This window comes from Magallana gigas, chromosome 7 (assembly GCF_963853765.1).
Source record: "Magallana gigas chromosome 7, xbMagGiga1.1, whole genome shotgun sequence".
In the NCBI taxonomy this organism is placed as follows: Eukaryota; Metazoa; Mollusca; class Bivalvia; order Ostreida; family Ostreidae; genus Magallana; species Magallana gigas.
The window spans coordinates 12929102-12946300 of record NC_088859.1 but is presented as its reverse complement, the minus strand read 5'-3'; the positions used below and the strand labels follow the sequence as shown (position 1 = coordinate 12946300).

At 32.4% G+C, this 17199-nt stretch overlaps 2 protein-coding genes and 1 long non-coding RNA gene across 3 annotated transcripts; all 3 read left to right on the top strand.

Moving 5' to 3' along the window:
* Positions 1–1684: 1684 nt before the first annotated feature.
* Positions 1685–2732, top strand: LOC105336045 (uncharacterized). The gene is made up of 4 exons (XM_011440218.4): positions 1685–1840; positions 1926–2105; positions 2343–2487; positions 2570–2732. The coding sequence occupies exons 1-4, from the start codon at positions 1838–1840 to the stop codon at positions 2629–2631; spliced, it is 390 nt and encodes a 129-aa protein (XP_011438520.3). The 5' UTR covers positions 1685–1837; the 3' UTR covers positions 2632–2732.
* A 3659-nt stretch (positions 2733–6391) lies between these two features.
* Positions 6392–7418, top strand: LOC117680351 (uncharacterized). The gene is made up of 4 exons (XR_004598300.2): positions 6392–6492; positions 6589–6774; positions 7026–7170; positions 7298–7418. It is a non-coding gene; the product is annotated as an uncharacterized lncRNA (long non-coding RNA).
* Positions 7419–7554: 136 nt separating this feature from the next.
* Positions 7555–10896, top strand: LOC117685235 (E3 SUMO-protein ligase ZBED1-like). The gene is made up of 4 exons (XM_034459551.2): positions 7555–8451; positions 8645–8915; positions 9021–9286; positions 9391–10896. The coding sequence occupies exons 2-4, from the start codon at positions 8839–8841 to the stop codon at positions 10686–10688; spliced, it is 1641 nt and encodes a 546-aa protein (XP_034315442.2). The 5' UTR covers positions 7555–8451; positions 8645–8838; the 3' UTR covers positions 10689–10896.
* Positions 10897–17199: the final 6303 nt, after the last annotated feature.

The following is a 17199-nucleotide window of genomic DNA, read 5'->3' as shown; positions in this document are numbered from 1 at the left end:
TCTACACTACCTGAGGATGCTTACACAAGTTTCAGCTTTCCTTGCTGATTAGTTTCTGAGAAGAAGAGTTTTAAAGATTTACTCTACATATACCTATGTAAAACTTTAACACCCCCGCCCCCATTGTTGCCAACCCTACCCCTGGGGGTCATGATTTTCACAACTTTGAATCTACACCACCTGAGGATGCTTCAACACAAGTTTCAGCTTTCCTGGCTCATGAGGTTATGAGAAGAAGGTTTACTCTTCATATTCCTATATAAAACGTCGATTCCCCCCCCCCCCCCATTGTAGCCCCACCCTACCCTTGGGGTTCATGATTTTGAATCTACACTACCTGAGGATGCTTCCACACAAGGTTCAGCTTTCCTGGCCTAATGGTTCTTGAGAAGAAGATTTTTTAAAATTTCTCAAAATTTTTCATTAATTTCTAATTATCTCCTCTTGAAAAAGTGCATGGCCTTAATTTTCACAACTTTAATTCCCCCTTACCTAAGGATGATTTGTGCCAAGTTTGGTTGAAATTGGCCCAGTAGTTCTTAAGAAGATGTTGAAAATATAAAAAGTTTACAGACAGACAGACAGTCGGACAGACAGACGACATACAAAATGTGATCAGAAAAGCTCACTATATATACACAAACAAAAATTAAGATTGTATTGCACAAAGATCATTACGCATTTACAACATACTTTTTTTGTTTTAGGAAGATATAATATTCAAGGGTGTAAGCGTCATTTTTTAAGTTATAAAATACAAAACTTTTTTTAAACAGGTAATTAAACTTTTATTTTGATTTATAGTTTATTCATCAGGCCTGTAAAAACCTTGAATTTCTTTATCAAAACAAAATAGAGGTAACAGAACAGTTCGCCTGCACTGCAATTTGTGAACTGCAAAATGTAAATTAGTGGAGTTATTTTTCAAGCAGACATATAATTAAAAGCAAAATTCATCCTCTGTTTATTTATTATATTTGATCCTAGATTTATACTTGGTCTGATATTTATCTGATACTCTCTTAATCTTTACTATATATTTTGTTAGAAAAAAACACACACACACATATATATATATATATATATATATATATATATATATATATATATATATATATATATATATATATATATATATATATATATATATATATATATATATACTATGGATTTACTACTCTAACCGACTGGTTTTCATTGATGATAAAACAATCGTACTGAAGGGGCATCTTTAAGATATGTTTAAACAAGATGAAATCAAAGTATCCAATTCACACATCTCAATAATTGCTGCATATAATATCGATGTGTAAGAAAATTGTTTTTATAATAAAAATCTACCAGGAGATTTCACACATGCATAATAACTGTAACCTGATCGCCTATACATGTTAACAGCTGGAGGCTTTATGCAGTCTCTCTATTTCTATCAAATTTGATATATTCCCGACAAAGTATGCAGAATACTAATAAGATTATGGAATGTTTTGTAACATTATTACCTTACATATATGGTTGGTGTCTCTTATTTGATTGATGGTAATTTTTAAAACAATGTCAAAAAAATTACGGCGAATTTCATTGGCCTAGTCAGTGTAACTGAAAGCCCCCGCGACACCTTTATCATCCATTTAGCATACAACGTAATGCGTTCTTTTTAATTAAAATGAAACTGAAACTGGGCGGTGCTCCACTTTAGCATAAACATACCAACATTATAGACATACTGTTTTTCGAAAATGAATAAAAAACCTGAAACTCTATTGGTGGTGATATAAGAGCAGATCAACATGTGTTGGACTTACTTCTTGTGAAGAATCATCAAGAGTGTAACACTATGGTAATATGTTGTAGTATTTATAAAAAAAATGTATGTCCATTTTTTAAGCTAAAATTCATAATAAATTTTTTTTTTGAATGTGCAGTTTCGGTACTTCTTGGTTTTTTCATTGGCCATTTTACTGCTAACGGAAGATGTTCACGCCTGGAGAAGAATCAAAAAGTTTTTAAGAAAAGCTGCAAAGGTTATTAAAACTGCCCATACTATTCATACTGTAGTGAAAGTCGCAGCAACGGTGTTAGGAAAAAGATCAACGAATGACCAGGTAATGATTTTTTTCGTGATTTTATTGTATAAGATATCTGATATATAAAATAAATTACCAAAACGTTTGTCTCAGGAACGATAACTAAAATCAGTCATATTGATCATCAATGCATTAATCACATTGTGCATCATATTGATAATAAATTATAGATAAAAAAAAAATCGTAATTCAAGTTTACACCAATATAAAATCAAAAATAATAACATTTTGTTGTTATTACTTTTTTATCAACAGGTATTAAGTTTGAATGTTTGTGATTTCCGCTCATTCGATCTGGACGATGATCAGCGCATCAGTGAAACAGAATTGTCAACACTGATTGATATTACTGGATTTGTAGATTTGGATGAGTTCTTTGAAAAACTGGATGTCAACAAAGGTAAAGCGGACACTTCACTTACAAATAAAGATGAATGAAAAAAGAATTATATCGATACATTTGTCTCTAATTTTTTATGCAGATGATGTCGTCACTATAGAAGAATACAACAGTTCCCAGATTATTAAGGAAGCGTGCAGCTGATTATTTGACACGGTTTTTCACTCTGTAGTAATTTTTTTTATTTTTACTATTTTTCTAACTGTAATTTGTTTCTTATGATTAAACTTCTGTATATAACTGCATTTTAATTTTTTTGGACAAGATTCCTACCGAAATAAAACCTCTCGTTGGTTTTTTTCAAATCATATTTTATTTAAACATGTCAACTCTTTTCATCCGTCAGTCAACTGTGGATTTTCCCTGATGCCATGTGTTTACGGTATACGACAATTGTTAAAATATTCACTCTACATGCTTTCATAATAAATCTAAAAAAATATAGACTCTTATTCCTATTGAATTATGGTTTTGTGTAATTTTTTTAGCCCTAGAAATCACGATATAACCTGATAAAAAAACTGCTTTAAAAATGTAACGAATTTTTGAAGAACGTTGAAGGGAATATACTTTTATTTTTATCATGTGTAACAGAGCAAAATGATGTCACTGTTCCTGTTCATAATGTTTTCTTCCTGATTACATGTTCAACTGTCAATGAGAATTGGGGTCTAAGATTCTCATTGTAGAGACATCCCGACCTCGTTTCTGTGATATATGTGAAGAGGGTGATTAAAAATTTCTCCACTTTGTAGAAACATAAGAGCTAAATTCTTTTTTTTAAAACACACACACCTTTCAAAACACAAGCTTGAGTACAAGATGAGATCATGCATATCATAATAACAGCAAAATCGTCGGTGTCCGTGAATGAAATCGAAAAAATATTTTAGTTGCAATAAAAGAAAATGGAAGCAATTTTATTCTTCACAACTTTTTTCTGAATACCTCTGAACTATCATGCATAGCACCTTTGAAAAAATAGCGGAGATACATAGGCCGAATGTTAAAAAAAACTAAGGGTCATTGTATATAACCATGCATGGTGAATGACAATCTGCCTTTTCTCTTTATAGGAACCTTAAAAACTTTATAAAAAATACTTAAAGATAAAATAAATAGACTAATCTTGACATAGTTTGATATGAAGAAAAAGAAATAAACATTAAAATTAAGCGCATTCTTACATTTTATTAAAACATTTTAAAATAAAATGATTTTAAAACAAGATCCATTTAGATTTAGAAATGTTCAAGCTAGACACCATTTTTAATAGGCACCGTCACACAGATACATAAATCCTTCAGTTTCGTTACACCCGTTTGCATACCTGTAACTCGTGGCCGACGCGAAGTATTCCTCTCGTGGTCATAATGTTAGTGATTAATTCTTGTTTTATGTGCATTTTCTGTTTGTAAATAATGTGTTAACCTATATTGCTGATGTTAGTATTTTCCTGGCTTAGAAAAAGTTTGTAGTTTGTAAAAATGGAAAAATTTTATCGCGACCGAGTGGCCTACATTGAGACATGTAAGTCCACATTGGCGAGACATCTTTAGCAAAATACTTTCAGCTATCAAGGGATCTGCAGCTTATTCAGTTTGTATTATAAATGATTTACTAAAGTGTACCTTGTACAATATTTTGCTCTACATATTATATGTTGCAGTTTGTTACTTCATTTGCTTTTTTACAGTATTTTGACTGTTTTACTTGAATTTCTGGTATGTATTATATGAATGAATGAAAACTGACAGTAACAAACTGTCAACCATCTCAGAAATCTGTAAAGCGAAATACGAATTAAAGCAGAGCAACACGGATCTCTAAAATGATAGAAGTGGGATTAGGTGTCTAGGAAGAGTGACCATCCCCTGCCGACCGGTCGCACCCGCCGTGTGCTCATTGTCAAGATCATGAAAAATGGAAGAAACCATAGTCAGTCCGGTGTATAAATAATGGTATAACAAGTATGAAAAACGTCATTCAACATTTGTCCTAATGAAACATTGTACTTGTCGATAAGGTCATTGTATCGACCATAAAACTCGCGTAAAGATGATTTTAATCGAGTAGCATGCCTCGTTTAATAAATTGTTCGCATATAGAGCTTGCTCTTGCATTACGAATAAGCTGAGAGACATAAACCCCAGAACCAGGTGATGTTGGTGTATTGCTACATAGGAAAGGGAAGTTGACGATGGAAAAAATTAAATCACCACGTTTATCATATAGTTTTTAATTGTTGTTATGTTGCCATTAATGTCTTTTTCTAGTAAAATATCCAAATATGAAATCAGATGTTTCGGAATTTGTTGAATGTTTTATTTCAAACTCACTTGGATATGTTGAGTTAACATAAGAGTGAAAGTAACAATTGTTAATGGAAAACACATCATCAATATATCTAAATGTGGAGTTGAAGCCACAGCAAGAGCTCTATTTTTTTCTTGAACAAGCTTTTGAATGAATTCTGCTTCAAAAGAATATAGAAATAAGTCAGCCAATAGAGGAGCACAATTTGTACCCATGAGAATTCCGTCTGATTGTTGGAAGACCTGGTCTCCAAAAACTGTTTTAAAAACATTTAAGCATGTTTTTAATGCCAACTTCAGAGTACTTGTGTGCAATGTGTGCAATGATATGCATCCAAGTGGGAAAATGAGGAAGCTTTCAAATGAGTTGTAGAGATAGCGGCGATAAAAGAGAAATATGGCGGACAATGCCTTTTACAAGTAGTATTCAGCTTTAAGGAGGCTAAACGGTCTATAAAGCTACCATCAGCTTTCCCTTAATTTTTTTTTAATGATTGTTAATCTATAATCTATTTAGCTAATAAGATTTCCTATCTTTATGCTCTGTTGGAATGTTTGTGTACGTTCTCTTGTTAGGGAGATTTTCATTGTAAAGTCTAACATATGGACGGAGAAAACAGGACTGTTGTAGGTGCGACTAGACATAAGAGGGAAATGGAAACTATTTTTGAATAATGAAGTTGTGTAATCTGATTTATTCTTCGACTGTCATCGGCCATTTTTACTCTTAAATATGCCAACTGAGATTTGAATGAAGTGCAGTGTCTAATACGTTTAAAGATGTATACATGTGTGAGGAGTTCTTTCGCAACTAAAATACTTGTATACTGCTGAAACGAGAACTGATTTACGTAAATGAATTGTGGTTATATAATTAACGAAAATAATTCGTATCTAAAATGCACGCCAAATGAAATCGAAAAAGTTTATATTATGTAGACTTTAAATTTTTTCACTTTATTGCTGAACACATCATATCCTATAGATAATTTATGAATCCTGAGTAATATTCTGTTCACGCTTTTTTATATTGATTTTTACTCTCGATTTCTTTTTTTATTAAACACAATAATTGGTAAAAAAAAAAAAAAAAAAAAAAAAAAAAAAAAAAGAAAAAGAAAAGAAAGTAAATGATTCGTTTTTCAAAATAAGTGGATTCCATGGGTAAAACAGAAGAAATATATAAATAGTGACATTGTTACGTTAAAAATCGTTATAGAAAGTTTAATCTCCCAGAAGTGGAAAAATAGAGATTCACCTTTTTAGAATTCAAATTCATTTGTTTTATTTTCTTTTTTGCTGGTTTAGTTTGCTTTTATTTTATGCATTTATAAAAAAGGTTTGGAAAACCATATATAGATCCTGGCGAAATTTAATTAACCATTACCTACCATACCTTCTTAATGTTTACGTGACAGATATTAATTTTTAAAATGGTGTTTAAAAAAAGTTTGTCAAATTTAACAAACCAGTCACTACAATTCAAAGCAACTTTCACGCCTTAATATATCAAAATGCGTGTGATGTAAATAAAAATTAACAGGAGGGCGGTGCTTCCTACTTCAGCAAGAAATTTCAAACATCATAATGTTTTCAGAAAATGAAATGAAAAGCCCGTAAACTCTCATGGGGTGTCGATATAAAAGTAGATTAATTCTGTTCTGCATAAAATCAACAACAGTACACAATGGTAAATTTGTTCATAGTGGAAGTATATTTTGTTTTCCTTTATTATATCTTCCGTGTCTTTTAAATTGATTATTTTTATTTTTTGTTCATTTTGCAGTTTCGGTACTTCTTGCTTTTTTCATTGACCTTTTTACTGCTAACGGAAGATGTTAACGGCGGCTGGAGAAGAAGATTTAGAAAGTTCGTTAGAAAAGCTGCAAAAGTTGCCAAAACTGTGGCCACCGCACACACAGTTGCAAAGGTCGCAGCAGGAGTGGTTGGAAAAAGATCTACAGACGACGAGGTAAGAAATACTTTGCTGTTTAATTCTATGTATATACTACATGATTTGTAGAATGGCATAAAATAACAATTCTGAAAGAGTAAAGAGTAAACACTTATAAAATAAAACCTATGATAAACAATATAATAATTACTTTATGGAATTGTATTAGATTTTAATAAAAACTACGAGAACACGTGTATGATTCTTATTAATACGACTTCAAACATGGTCAGGTCATAATGACATTATCATTCTTTTAATTGACACAGATTATTAGAGTGAATGTTTGTGATTTCTATTCATTCGATCTGGATGGTGATCAGCAAATCAGTGAAACAGAGTTGTCGACATTTATTGAAATGACTGGATTTCAAGATTTAGATGAATTCTTTGAGAAATTGGATGTCAACCAAGGTAACATAGAATATATCAATTAGAATACACAAATAAAACGTTTATTGATCGTAAAACAAAGTGGGGATTTAAAAATGAATAAACTACAGAATTGCTTTTCATGGTTTTTTTTAAATTTAATTTGCAGATGATGTCGTCACTATTGAAGAATACATCAACTCACCGTTGATAAAGGCAAACTGCAATTGATTGTTAGACTCGATCTTTCTTTCGTAGTTTTTCTGATATGAAAAAGTTTCTGTATATAATCTTGTTTTTGTTTAATTTTTGTCATCCGTTTTGGGGGTTTTTTTTTTTGGTGAGAGGATTGAACTTCATCCCTGTCCATTTAAAACCTTTTACAAACTCAGATGTGTATGGTTAAAAAAAATCTAGTTAATAAAATAAAAGTTTCTTTAGGGTCTTGGTGATGTATATGGGTAAAAAAAAAACCGGAACGTATTCATAACATAAATGTTTCATGGTGGTTTTGGTAGTAAGATTGAGATAGCATCTCATCACTGCCATTTAAAACCTCTCTTGGATTCGGATGTGTATGGTTCAAATAACGGTATTGATACATAAATAGATGTTTACAAAATAATTTGATTAAAAAAATCGTTGATACAGGTAGCCATTTTACCGATTTTTTAAGGAACATTTATGTTTTATTTACTTTGTTCGGTACACAGCAAAATGTGGCTAGCATTGGTCAGTGATCCTGTGTTTGATTTATGCTCCATGTTCCCTGTTTTATCCTTATAGGAACAGCATTTCAAGATTTCTAAAATAGAATCAATCCCGACTATTCATATCAAAGTTTATCCGACTTCGTTATTGTGCTCATTCGTAAAACGTGTTCAAGCTTTGGAAAAAACGTGTTAAAAATATTCTCCAGTTTGAAGAAACATACATTATATATAGGAAAATCTTATTAACTAGTGATTCAGCGATAGTCGCCGACGATCGAAAAATCGTCGTTAGACTACTGCCGATGCCGACAATCGATAGCTGAAAGCTAAAATCGATAGTCGGTGAATGGTTGACAAAAATTTAACTCGCACTAAACTAATCCGTTTTGAGCCGGTTTTAAACGTTTTTTTATTTCCGAAAAGAACGATAACTCTTAATAGTAAAAATGGCTGAACGCGTTGAGGAAGGCACAGTGACAGAATCTCAGATTTACCCGTATCCCGGGGCAACCCGCTCGGTTGTATGGAAGTATTTTGGCTTTACGAAGAAAAAGGAAGGCCCGCCAAGTAAACAAAATTTGGATATGGCTGTCGTCGTATGCCAATAAAGGTAAACAGAAAAATGACAGTTTCGCGCCACGACTCGCACGTGGGCATTTTATACATATTTTGTTGTTTTGCGCGGTCAGTACAGCTTTGCAGTTCTATCTTTAAATTAAGACCCTTGTTTATCAGCTTTTACGACCATTAAAAAAAATACCAATAAGATGATTATTTATAATATGATGTCTACCTTTGCACAGGAAATACGACCAACCTTCAGTTTCATCTTGACAAGCACCATGGTCACGAATTAAATTCAGCAGACAAAAATAAAAGTCAAACAGCTGAGAAAAAATTAATTCAGCCCCAGATTACTGGAGTTCAGAGTGCTGTCCCTAAAATTGGTTTAAGTGCTGATAGAAAAAAGAAGTTGGACGATTTGACACTGAAACTGATGATAGGAAAAGTGCTTCCTACAAGCACAGTTTACAGTACGCATTTCATCACATTGGCAAAAGAATTGGACCCCAGGTAAAGTATTTTTTTTCATTTCAAAATAAATGATAAAACAGTAAAATTATGGAATGTTGTTGCTGTTTTAAAAGGAGAAATAAAATATTGTCAATTTTCTTCTAGATATACACCCCCAACTAAACATGGAATTTTAAAGTTAATGAATGAAAAGAAAATCAAAATGACAGAAAAAGTTGCTAGGGATCTTCCACCAAAAAGTGGATCTATTGCAATAACGCACGATGACTGGAGTAGTTGTGCAACAGAAAGTTATAGCACAGTGACTGCACATTTCATTACAAGTGCCTGGGAGCTGCGATCAGTTGTCCTGCATACACATCAAGTTCAGGGATCCCATACCAGTGAAAAGATTGCGGATGGACTTAAAGGTATTTTTTTAAATCTAAAAATGTTAATTGTTTAAGATTAAAAAATGTGGGGAGGGAAAATGAATTTAGATTTAACGCATGATTAAAATTTCTTTCTTTTTCAGAAACCGTTGCAACATGGAACCTACCAGACCCAACATGTGTCACAGATAATGCAGCGAATGAAAAAAAAACTGTCGAAATTCTTGGATGGGAACGCTCAGGCTGTTATGGACATCGCATTAATTTGATTGTAAAGCATGCCCTTGAAGTTCCTGAAGTACACAAAATATTATCTAAATGTAGAAAATTAGTTGGACATTTTCACAAATCAACTAGTTTGAATGATTGTTTGATTGAGAAACAGGCAAGCGTTTTTTCAGACAATGAGAAACTGATTAGGCACAAACTGATTGTTGACTGTCCCACTCGGTGGAACAGTTCTTTGGACATGTTGAAGCGTGTATTAGAACAAACCCCTGCCATCATGGCTGTAGCTAATGATAAAAAGATTAACAAAAACATGTTAGACAATGTAAAAGCTTGTTGTTTGAGTTTTGAAGAATTGACAGTTGTTGAAGATTTAGTTCAGATACTTGAACCATTTCAAAAAGCCACATGTATTTTATGTGCTGAACTTAACCCAACAATGTGCAAGGTTCTAGTGACCTTTGAGAAAATCAAGAAAATTCTTGATAATCCAAATTTTAGTAGCGTTATTCAGAAGGTTGTTTCTAAAATGAAGGTGGAGATATGTAAAAGAATAACGGATGAGGAAATCCCACTTATGGCTGCCATGCTCAGTCCTGATACTAAGAACCTCAGTTTTTTGTCAGAGGCAGAAAGAATTTCTGCACATCAACTTCTTCTTCAAAAAGCTTTGGCTGTTTCAAATGTAAATCTTAATATCAAAAAAGAAAATATAGAAACAGTTGCAGATGGCCATAGAGGGACTTCATCTGATGTTCTTCCCAAGCTTCCTAGTTTGGATAGTGAATGTGTAGTTCAGCAAGGTAATGTTGCCTGTGCAGATGATGAAATGTTAGATGATGGGGTGTCTTCAGCTAAAAAAATGAAATGTTCAGACTTGGAAGATTGGTTCGATGATGTTTTTATTGTTCATGAAGATAGAGTTTCATTGTCAGTGGCTGTGGAGAAAGAGGTTACTTCATTTTTGGGAAGTACTAAATGTGTTGAAGATCGGGACACCACATTATTACAGTGGTGGCAGAAAAATGAATTTATTTTTCCTAGATTAGCTACTCTTGCAAGAAAATACTTGGCTATTCCTGCCTCCTCTGTGCCCAGTGAAAGGGTATTTAGCCTGTGCGGAAATCTAATTACAAAAAAGAGGTCTAGAATGAGACCATCACAAGTGAACACAATAGTGTTTTTAAAAATGAACATGGATTTATACTGGTGATTGGTGAAAAAAGGAAAACTGAAAAGTGGTGTTAAATATCTGGTACATGTTCTGTATATTTTATTCAATACATATTTGATAAATAATTGAACATAATGTTCATAACTTACTAGTTATTACATGTACTGAATAGTAATAACACTGTTAGGTAACAGTTATGGTGTAAAAGCTGAATGTCTATATTAAATTACATACTTGTATTGACTAATTGTGTTATTTATCTAGAAAAAAAATCTATCAAGCTGAAGGATAACTTCTTTGTTTTTGAATTGATATAAATAATAATAGAAGTTTAAAACACAAGTACATTTGTGGTAAGAATTTATTAAAGTTTATTTTGCAAATGCCTATGTTAGTTTTATTAGCTTGAATATAATAAGTACATACGATAACTAAATTCAGGAACATGAACATCTCCGATTAATTTCGATTATGAATCTAAATGGTGTTTCCGATTCAATTCGATAATCGATAGTATTTTCTGTCCGATTCTGAAACACTATTATTAACTTTAAAAAAAATCACGTCGTTCAAAAACGAAAATTAAGAGAAATCAGATATATAAAATTACTAAATAAGTTCGTTTTTAATTTGAACTTTAAACGAAAAGGTTGTCCAAAAAATATGTATCATAAAATGCATTTGATACATACTTCTTAAATTGACATGACAAAATTACCGAAAGTCTCTTTTCGTTTATATGTAAAATTAGATCTGAATACAATGGAGGGTTCAATCAATGAGAAAAGATTTAAAAAGCATGTGGATATTTCTTTTGCTTACAAAAATAACCTGGACAAAGATTTGCGTAAACGGCTACGGCTAATTATGTAAGCGCGGAAAACATTTATTAACTGACTTTAATAATGAGTGACTGTTATTCTTAATATGTTTTTCTTCCATGTCTGGCTTTTATATAAACAGTACTCCTTAAAAAATATTAAGATTATTCTTTTAAAAAGTCATGACTTATTTAAGCCTGCTTGTTTTATTTTTTGTGCTAAAATAACTCGGATCAAAATCACAAAAAAAATCGACAAAGAAAACCTAAATGTCTGTGTGGTTTATTACCGTGAATGTAATTTGATGAAGACAATTATGCTACTTTGTGAACAATGTAATTTCAGTAAAAGTTAGTGTTCCTTTGTTTTAAAAGAAGTTACTCGCATAAGCATTTCGATTTATTACCAGTTCTTTTGGCTATCTAAATCTTCTATAAAGCTATTGGGCAAAAAAATAGTGTTTACAAAAGATTTACCATCACATGTCTATCCATAAAAACATACATTCACCGATTTTCGTCTCCATAAATATTTTTTCATATATTATAAGTTGACCTATAAAAAGAAGCTTTGACTGTATTCATCATTCTTTCGACACAAACCACATACGTTTCCATTTGTATAAGTTTTTACTCCAAATAGATTGTACATCCAACAGCATGAACAACAATAATCATTTTTTTTCACCGACCAGTAAGACAATTTCTTTATATATATATATATATATATATATATATATATATATATATATATATATATATATATATATATATATATTTAAATAAATAAAACAGAATGCGACAGTCCAAATTAAATAAATTGTTTACTGTTAGCGCTTTCAGCCATGTCGGCTCTTCAGACAGTTATACAAAATTAAAAACGTTGTTTGTAACGTTGTCAATGACGTCGTGTTTTTAAAGTTCATTATGACGTCACAATGTACATCAAGGTAGCGATGGCGTGAACTTTATCAACGCCGTTTAGCAATGCATAGACATATAATACAATACATATAAAAATTATATATATGATAAATCTATTTTCGATTAAGTTTCGGGTTAAATATTTTAATAAAATAGTCCTCTTTTGTGGTTCGGGCGATTTCATTTGAATTCCACATTTTGTAAAACGGAAATATTTTAAATGTTCCCTTTCCGCACTTCGCAAAATGTTCCGAACATGGAGTGTTTCTCACTGTTTCGTCCTTTATTTGTTGTTTGTGGACTCTCACTCGGGCGTTGAGCTGGTTAGTCTGGCCAATATAATTTTCTCCACGTGTTGGACAAGTCGCACAATATATCAAATTAGACGATTTGCAGTTCATTGGGGCATTAGGTTTTAAAGTTTGGCCGCTTTTTAATATTATTCCTTCTCCCTCCTGTATAAGGTCACATGTTCCACATCGGGGATCGCCGCACTTTTTGATGGAAATAGTATTGCTGGACGAGAACTTTGCTTTGGAGAGAATTTTCCTCAGATTCGGCGCTTGTCGTCTGCTGTTTATGAAAGATGATTGGTTTAACAGTTTTTTCATATTTTCTGATTGTTCTAATATTGGAAAAAAACGTTTTGCTGATTTAAAAATATTATGGTTACACGGATTATGTGTAGTTACAAACGGAATTTTCTCATCTTGTTTCTCCTCCTTAAGGCGGGTCCTTCTAAGTTGTGCTAAAGGAATATCCATAGCCCGGTTAATTCCGTCATTAATAAGTTCCACGGGCTAATTCTGTCGTCTAAGGTGTTGTTTTAACTCTTGAAGCCTTTGTAGGCAAAGAGAAGGGTGAGTCACAATAGTACATACACGCCGTGCCATGTTGTATGGAATATTCCTTTTTGTGTGAGACGGATGACATGAATGAAAATCCAAGTATTGATGGGAATCTGTTTCTTTGCTAAATAAATCGGTAATGATATTCTCGCCGTCTTTGATAATAAGATCCTATATTTATCACATGTTTATCCCAATATACGGTGGATATCACTCATGGGATAAATTTTTGATATTCCACTGTGTGTTCTTACGCCACGTGACGTCATAGTTAATCATTACGTAGGTTTAGACGGTTGATTGACGTAGAATGAAAAAGTAAATAATTAATTCAGTTGAGGGGTGTTGAGATATAAATTTGAAACATTTAATGTTCTTTCAGTTATTTGTCATGAATTCATAAAAAAATGCTCGAAAATGAATGTCTGTTTGTTAAACTTCAAGGAACTTTTTTTCCATGCGTAACATTGTTGACGTGTTGTAAATAATGTGTTGTGCGGCTCACAATCACAATTTTTACAGAAAAAGTTGGGATAAACAAAATACTGTGATAAAAAGAATCTCTCATGATTTGCGATGGTATATGATTTTTATCCAACTCGTTGTGTGTTTTAACAATGACATATCTCTTGTTAAAAACAATAAGGGGTTCAAACCACCGTTAAATAGAGATAAACATCTGGAGGATTATATTTCATGTCTTCGCAACACTGCGAACTCCAACGTGACAGATAAAACTGTTAAGTCTAATATTTCCCACAAACAATATCAAGCAATGCAAACCTTGAAAAATGACCCATCAATTATAATTAAAAACGCCGATAAAGGAGGGGCTATAGTCATAATGGATAGAGACCATTACAAAGAAATGTCACTTTCTCAACTTCAAGATCATCAGTTTTACACAAAACTGGAACAGAATGAAGATCGGCGAACCATGCTCAAAATAGAAAAACTTACCAGAAAGTACCAAGACAATCTAACGGATAATGAAATTGAATATCTGACTAAATATGAGGTTAAATCTAGTAATTTTTATGGTTTGCCTAAAATCCACAAATGTAAAAATATCCAAGAAAACGTCAAAAAATGTAACTCTACTTATATCAAACTTCCTAGACCAAATGATCTAAAACTGAGGCCTATCATAGCAGGACCCGCATCTAGCACACAACGGTTAAGCAATATGCTGGATATCATTTTGAAACCGCTATGCACCAAAGTGACAAGTTACGTTCGTGATGATATGGATTTTCTGAACTACATCCCACAAACAGTACCAGGAGACACGATCCTTGTTACATTTGATGTAAGCAGCCTATATACTAATATTCCTCATAATTTAGGATTAGAGGCAATTCAATATTGGTTGGACAAGCATCCAGATCAAATAGATAGTAGATTTTCAAAAGAGTTCATCTTAGCCGGACTAAAACTTGTACTAGAAAATAACACTTTCCTCTTTGATGATGAAAATTACCTACAGATAAAAGGTACTGCCATGGGCACAAAAGTTGCCCCTACGTATGCCTCACTTGTAATGGGGTACCTTGAAGAAAAACTTTATAGTATATTGCCGGATATCTTTGATGCCGATTTTACGCTATACATTAAAGAGAACTGGAAAAGATACCTTGATGACTGTTTCATCTTTTGGACCAAAACGGAAGAGGATCTTATAAAATTTCATTCTATCTTAAATGAACTGCAGGCCTCGATAAAATTCACTATAGACGTCCATCGTGAGAAACTCCCATTCTTAGATATTCTTATTATCAAAGACGGCGAGAATATCATTACCGATTTATTTAGCAAAGAAACAGATTCCCATCAATACTTGGATTTTCATTCATGTCATCCGTCTCACACAAAAAGGAATATTCCATACAACATGGCACGGCGTGTATGTACTATTGTGACTCACCCTTCTCTTCGCCTACAAAGGCTTCAAGAGTTAAAACAACACCTTAGACGACAGAATTACCCCGTGGAACTTATTAATGACGGAATTAACCGGGCTATGGATATTCCTTTAGCACAACTTAGAAGGACCCGCCTTAAGGAGGAGAAACAAGATGAGAAAATTCCGTTTGTAACTACACATAATCCGTGTAACCATAATATTTTTAAATCAGCAAAACGTTTTTTTCCAATATTAGAACAATCAGAAAATATGAAAAAACTGTTAAACCAATCATCTTTCATAAACAGCAGACGACAAGCGCCGAATCTGAGGAAAATTCTCTCCAAAGCAAAGTTCTCGTCCAGCAATACTATTTCCATCAAAAAGTGCGGCGATCCCCGATGTGGAACATGTGACCTTATACAGGAGGGAGAAGGAATAATATTAAAAAGCGGCCAAACTTTAAAACCTAATGCCCCAATGAACTGCAAATCGTCTAATTTGATATATTGTGCGACTTGTCCAACATGTGGAGAAAATTATATTGGCCAGACTAACCAGCTCAACGCCCGAGTGAGAGTCCACAAACAACAAATAAAGGACGAAACAGTGAGAAACACTCCATGTTCGGAACATTTTGCGAAGTGCGGAAAGGGAACATTTAAAATATTTCCGTTTTACAAAATGTGGAATTCAAATGAAATCGCCCGAACCACAAAAGAGGACTATTTTATTAAAATATTTAACCCGAAACTTAATCGAAAATAGATTTATCATATATATAATTTTTATATGTATTGTATTATATGTCTATGCATTGCTTAACGGCGTTGATAAAGTTCACGCCATCGCTACCTTGATGTACATTGTGACGTCATAATGAACTTTAAAAACACGACGTCATTGACAACGTTACAAACAACGTTTTTAATTTTGTATAACTGTCTGAAGAGCCGACATGGCTGAAAGCGCTAACAGTAAACAATTTATTTAATTTGGACTGTCGCATTCTGTTTTATTTATTTAAGTATTTTTGCTGTACCAAGGCTTTATTTATCTATATATATATATATATATATATATATATATATATATATATATATATACTCATATACAATACCGCGTGTAAAATTATGGTTAAATATTTACATCCACTGAGTATGGTTCCCTCTATTTCTTACGGAAATTAATTGTAATTCATAGCACTATAGAATCTGACAGGGCCGAAATATACATGTCCCGTTTATTGATTGGTCGAAAACTTCAGATACTTAAGAAAACTCACGCACTGCACGAAATAGTTATGATGAAGTCAGACTCAAATTACCATAGGAAACGATTTGGCTGTTTCATTTAGCAAACATACTGATGTATATTAACTGTTATTTTGTTAATTTTACTTACTTTTTCAATCAATTTATTAATTTGTTGAAAGAAAGATGCAAATTTAAACTATATTTGATGATTCATTCGAATTATGAAGGTAGCGATCATTGCAGAAATTTTTTTATATAATCCGTTTATGCGGGTTATGTATTGTTTCTGCAATGTCGTCACCTTCATATCCCGCATGATTCACCAAAGAAAACATTTTATTGTTTAAATAAAGTTAGTGAACAAATATTAGATACACATTATAATATTATCTTTAACTCTAATTTATGTTTTTGATATTTCTTTTTATTATCATCTCTATATGGTTCTTGTGAACTGCTGTCGTACAATAATTCATATATGTCCTTTTTATATTAAAAGAAAAATAAGCGTTGCGTACAAATGTGCGCACTTTTACTAACTAATACTAACACTATTACTAACTAATACTAATGACAACAATAATGATAAAATAACGTTGTGAAATTGAATTATACCCTTATCATTAACAATATCCAAGTCAATCACTGACAGTTTCACGAATAGCTCTTGTTGCAAATATATGTATCTATTCAATCTTGACCTGTATATATATTCCATTTGGAAATATGTTATATAAATTTATTATTAATTGTTGTAGGATGATATTGTATATGTTTCTTTTTAGGTCACCTGAGTAAA

What these genes read in the sequence shown, in the direction of transcription:
- LOC105336045 (XM_011440218.4), top strand. An exon ending in AAAGATCAACGAATGACCAG is followed by an intron (nt 2,106 to 2,342) that starts GTAATGATTTTT and finishes TTTTATCAACAG; the next exon opens with GTATTAAGTTTGAATGTTTG. An exon ending in AAAACTGGATGTCAACAAAG is followed by an intron (nt 2,488 to 2,569) that starts GTAAAGCGGACA and finishes TTTTTTATGCAG; the next exon opens with ATGATGTCGTCACTATAGAA.
- LOC117685235 (XM_034459551.2), top strand. Translation starts at nt 8,839, where the DNA reads ATGATAGGAAAAGTGCTTCCTACAAGCACAGTTTACAGTACGCATTTC. An exon ending in GCAAAAGAATTGGACCCCAG is followed by an intron (nt 8,916 to 9,020) that starts GTAAAGTATTTT and finishes ATTTTCTTCTAG; the next exon opens with ATATACACCCCCAACTAAAC. An exon ending in GATTGCGGATGGACTTAAAG is followed by an intron (nt 9,287 to 9,390) that starts GTATTTTTTTAA and finishes TTTCTTTTTCAG; the next exon opens with AAACCGTTGCAACATGGAAC.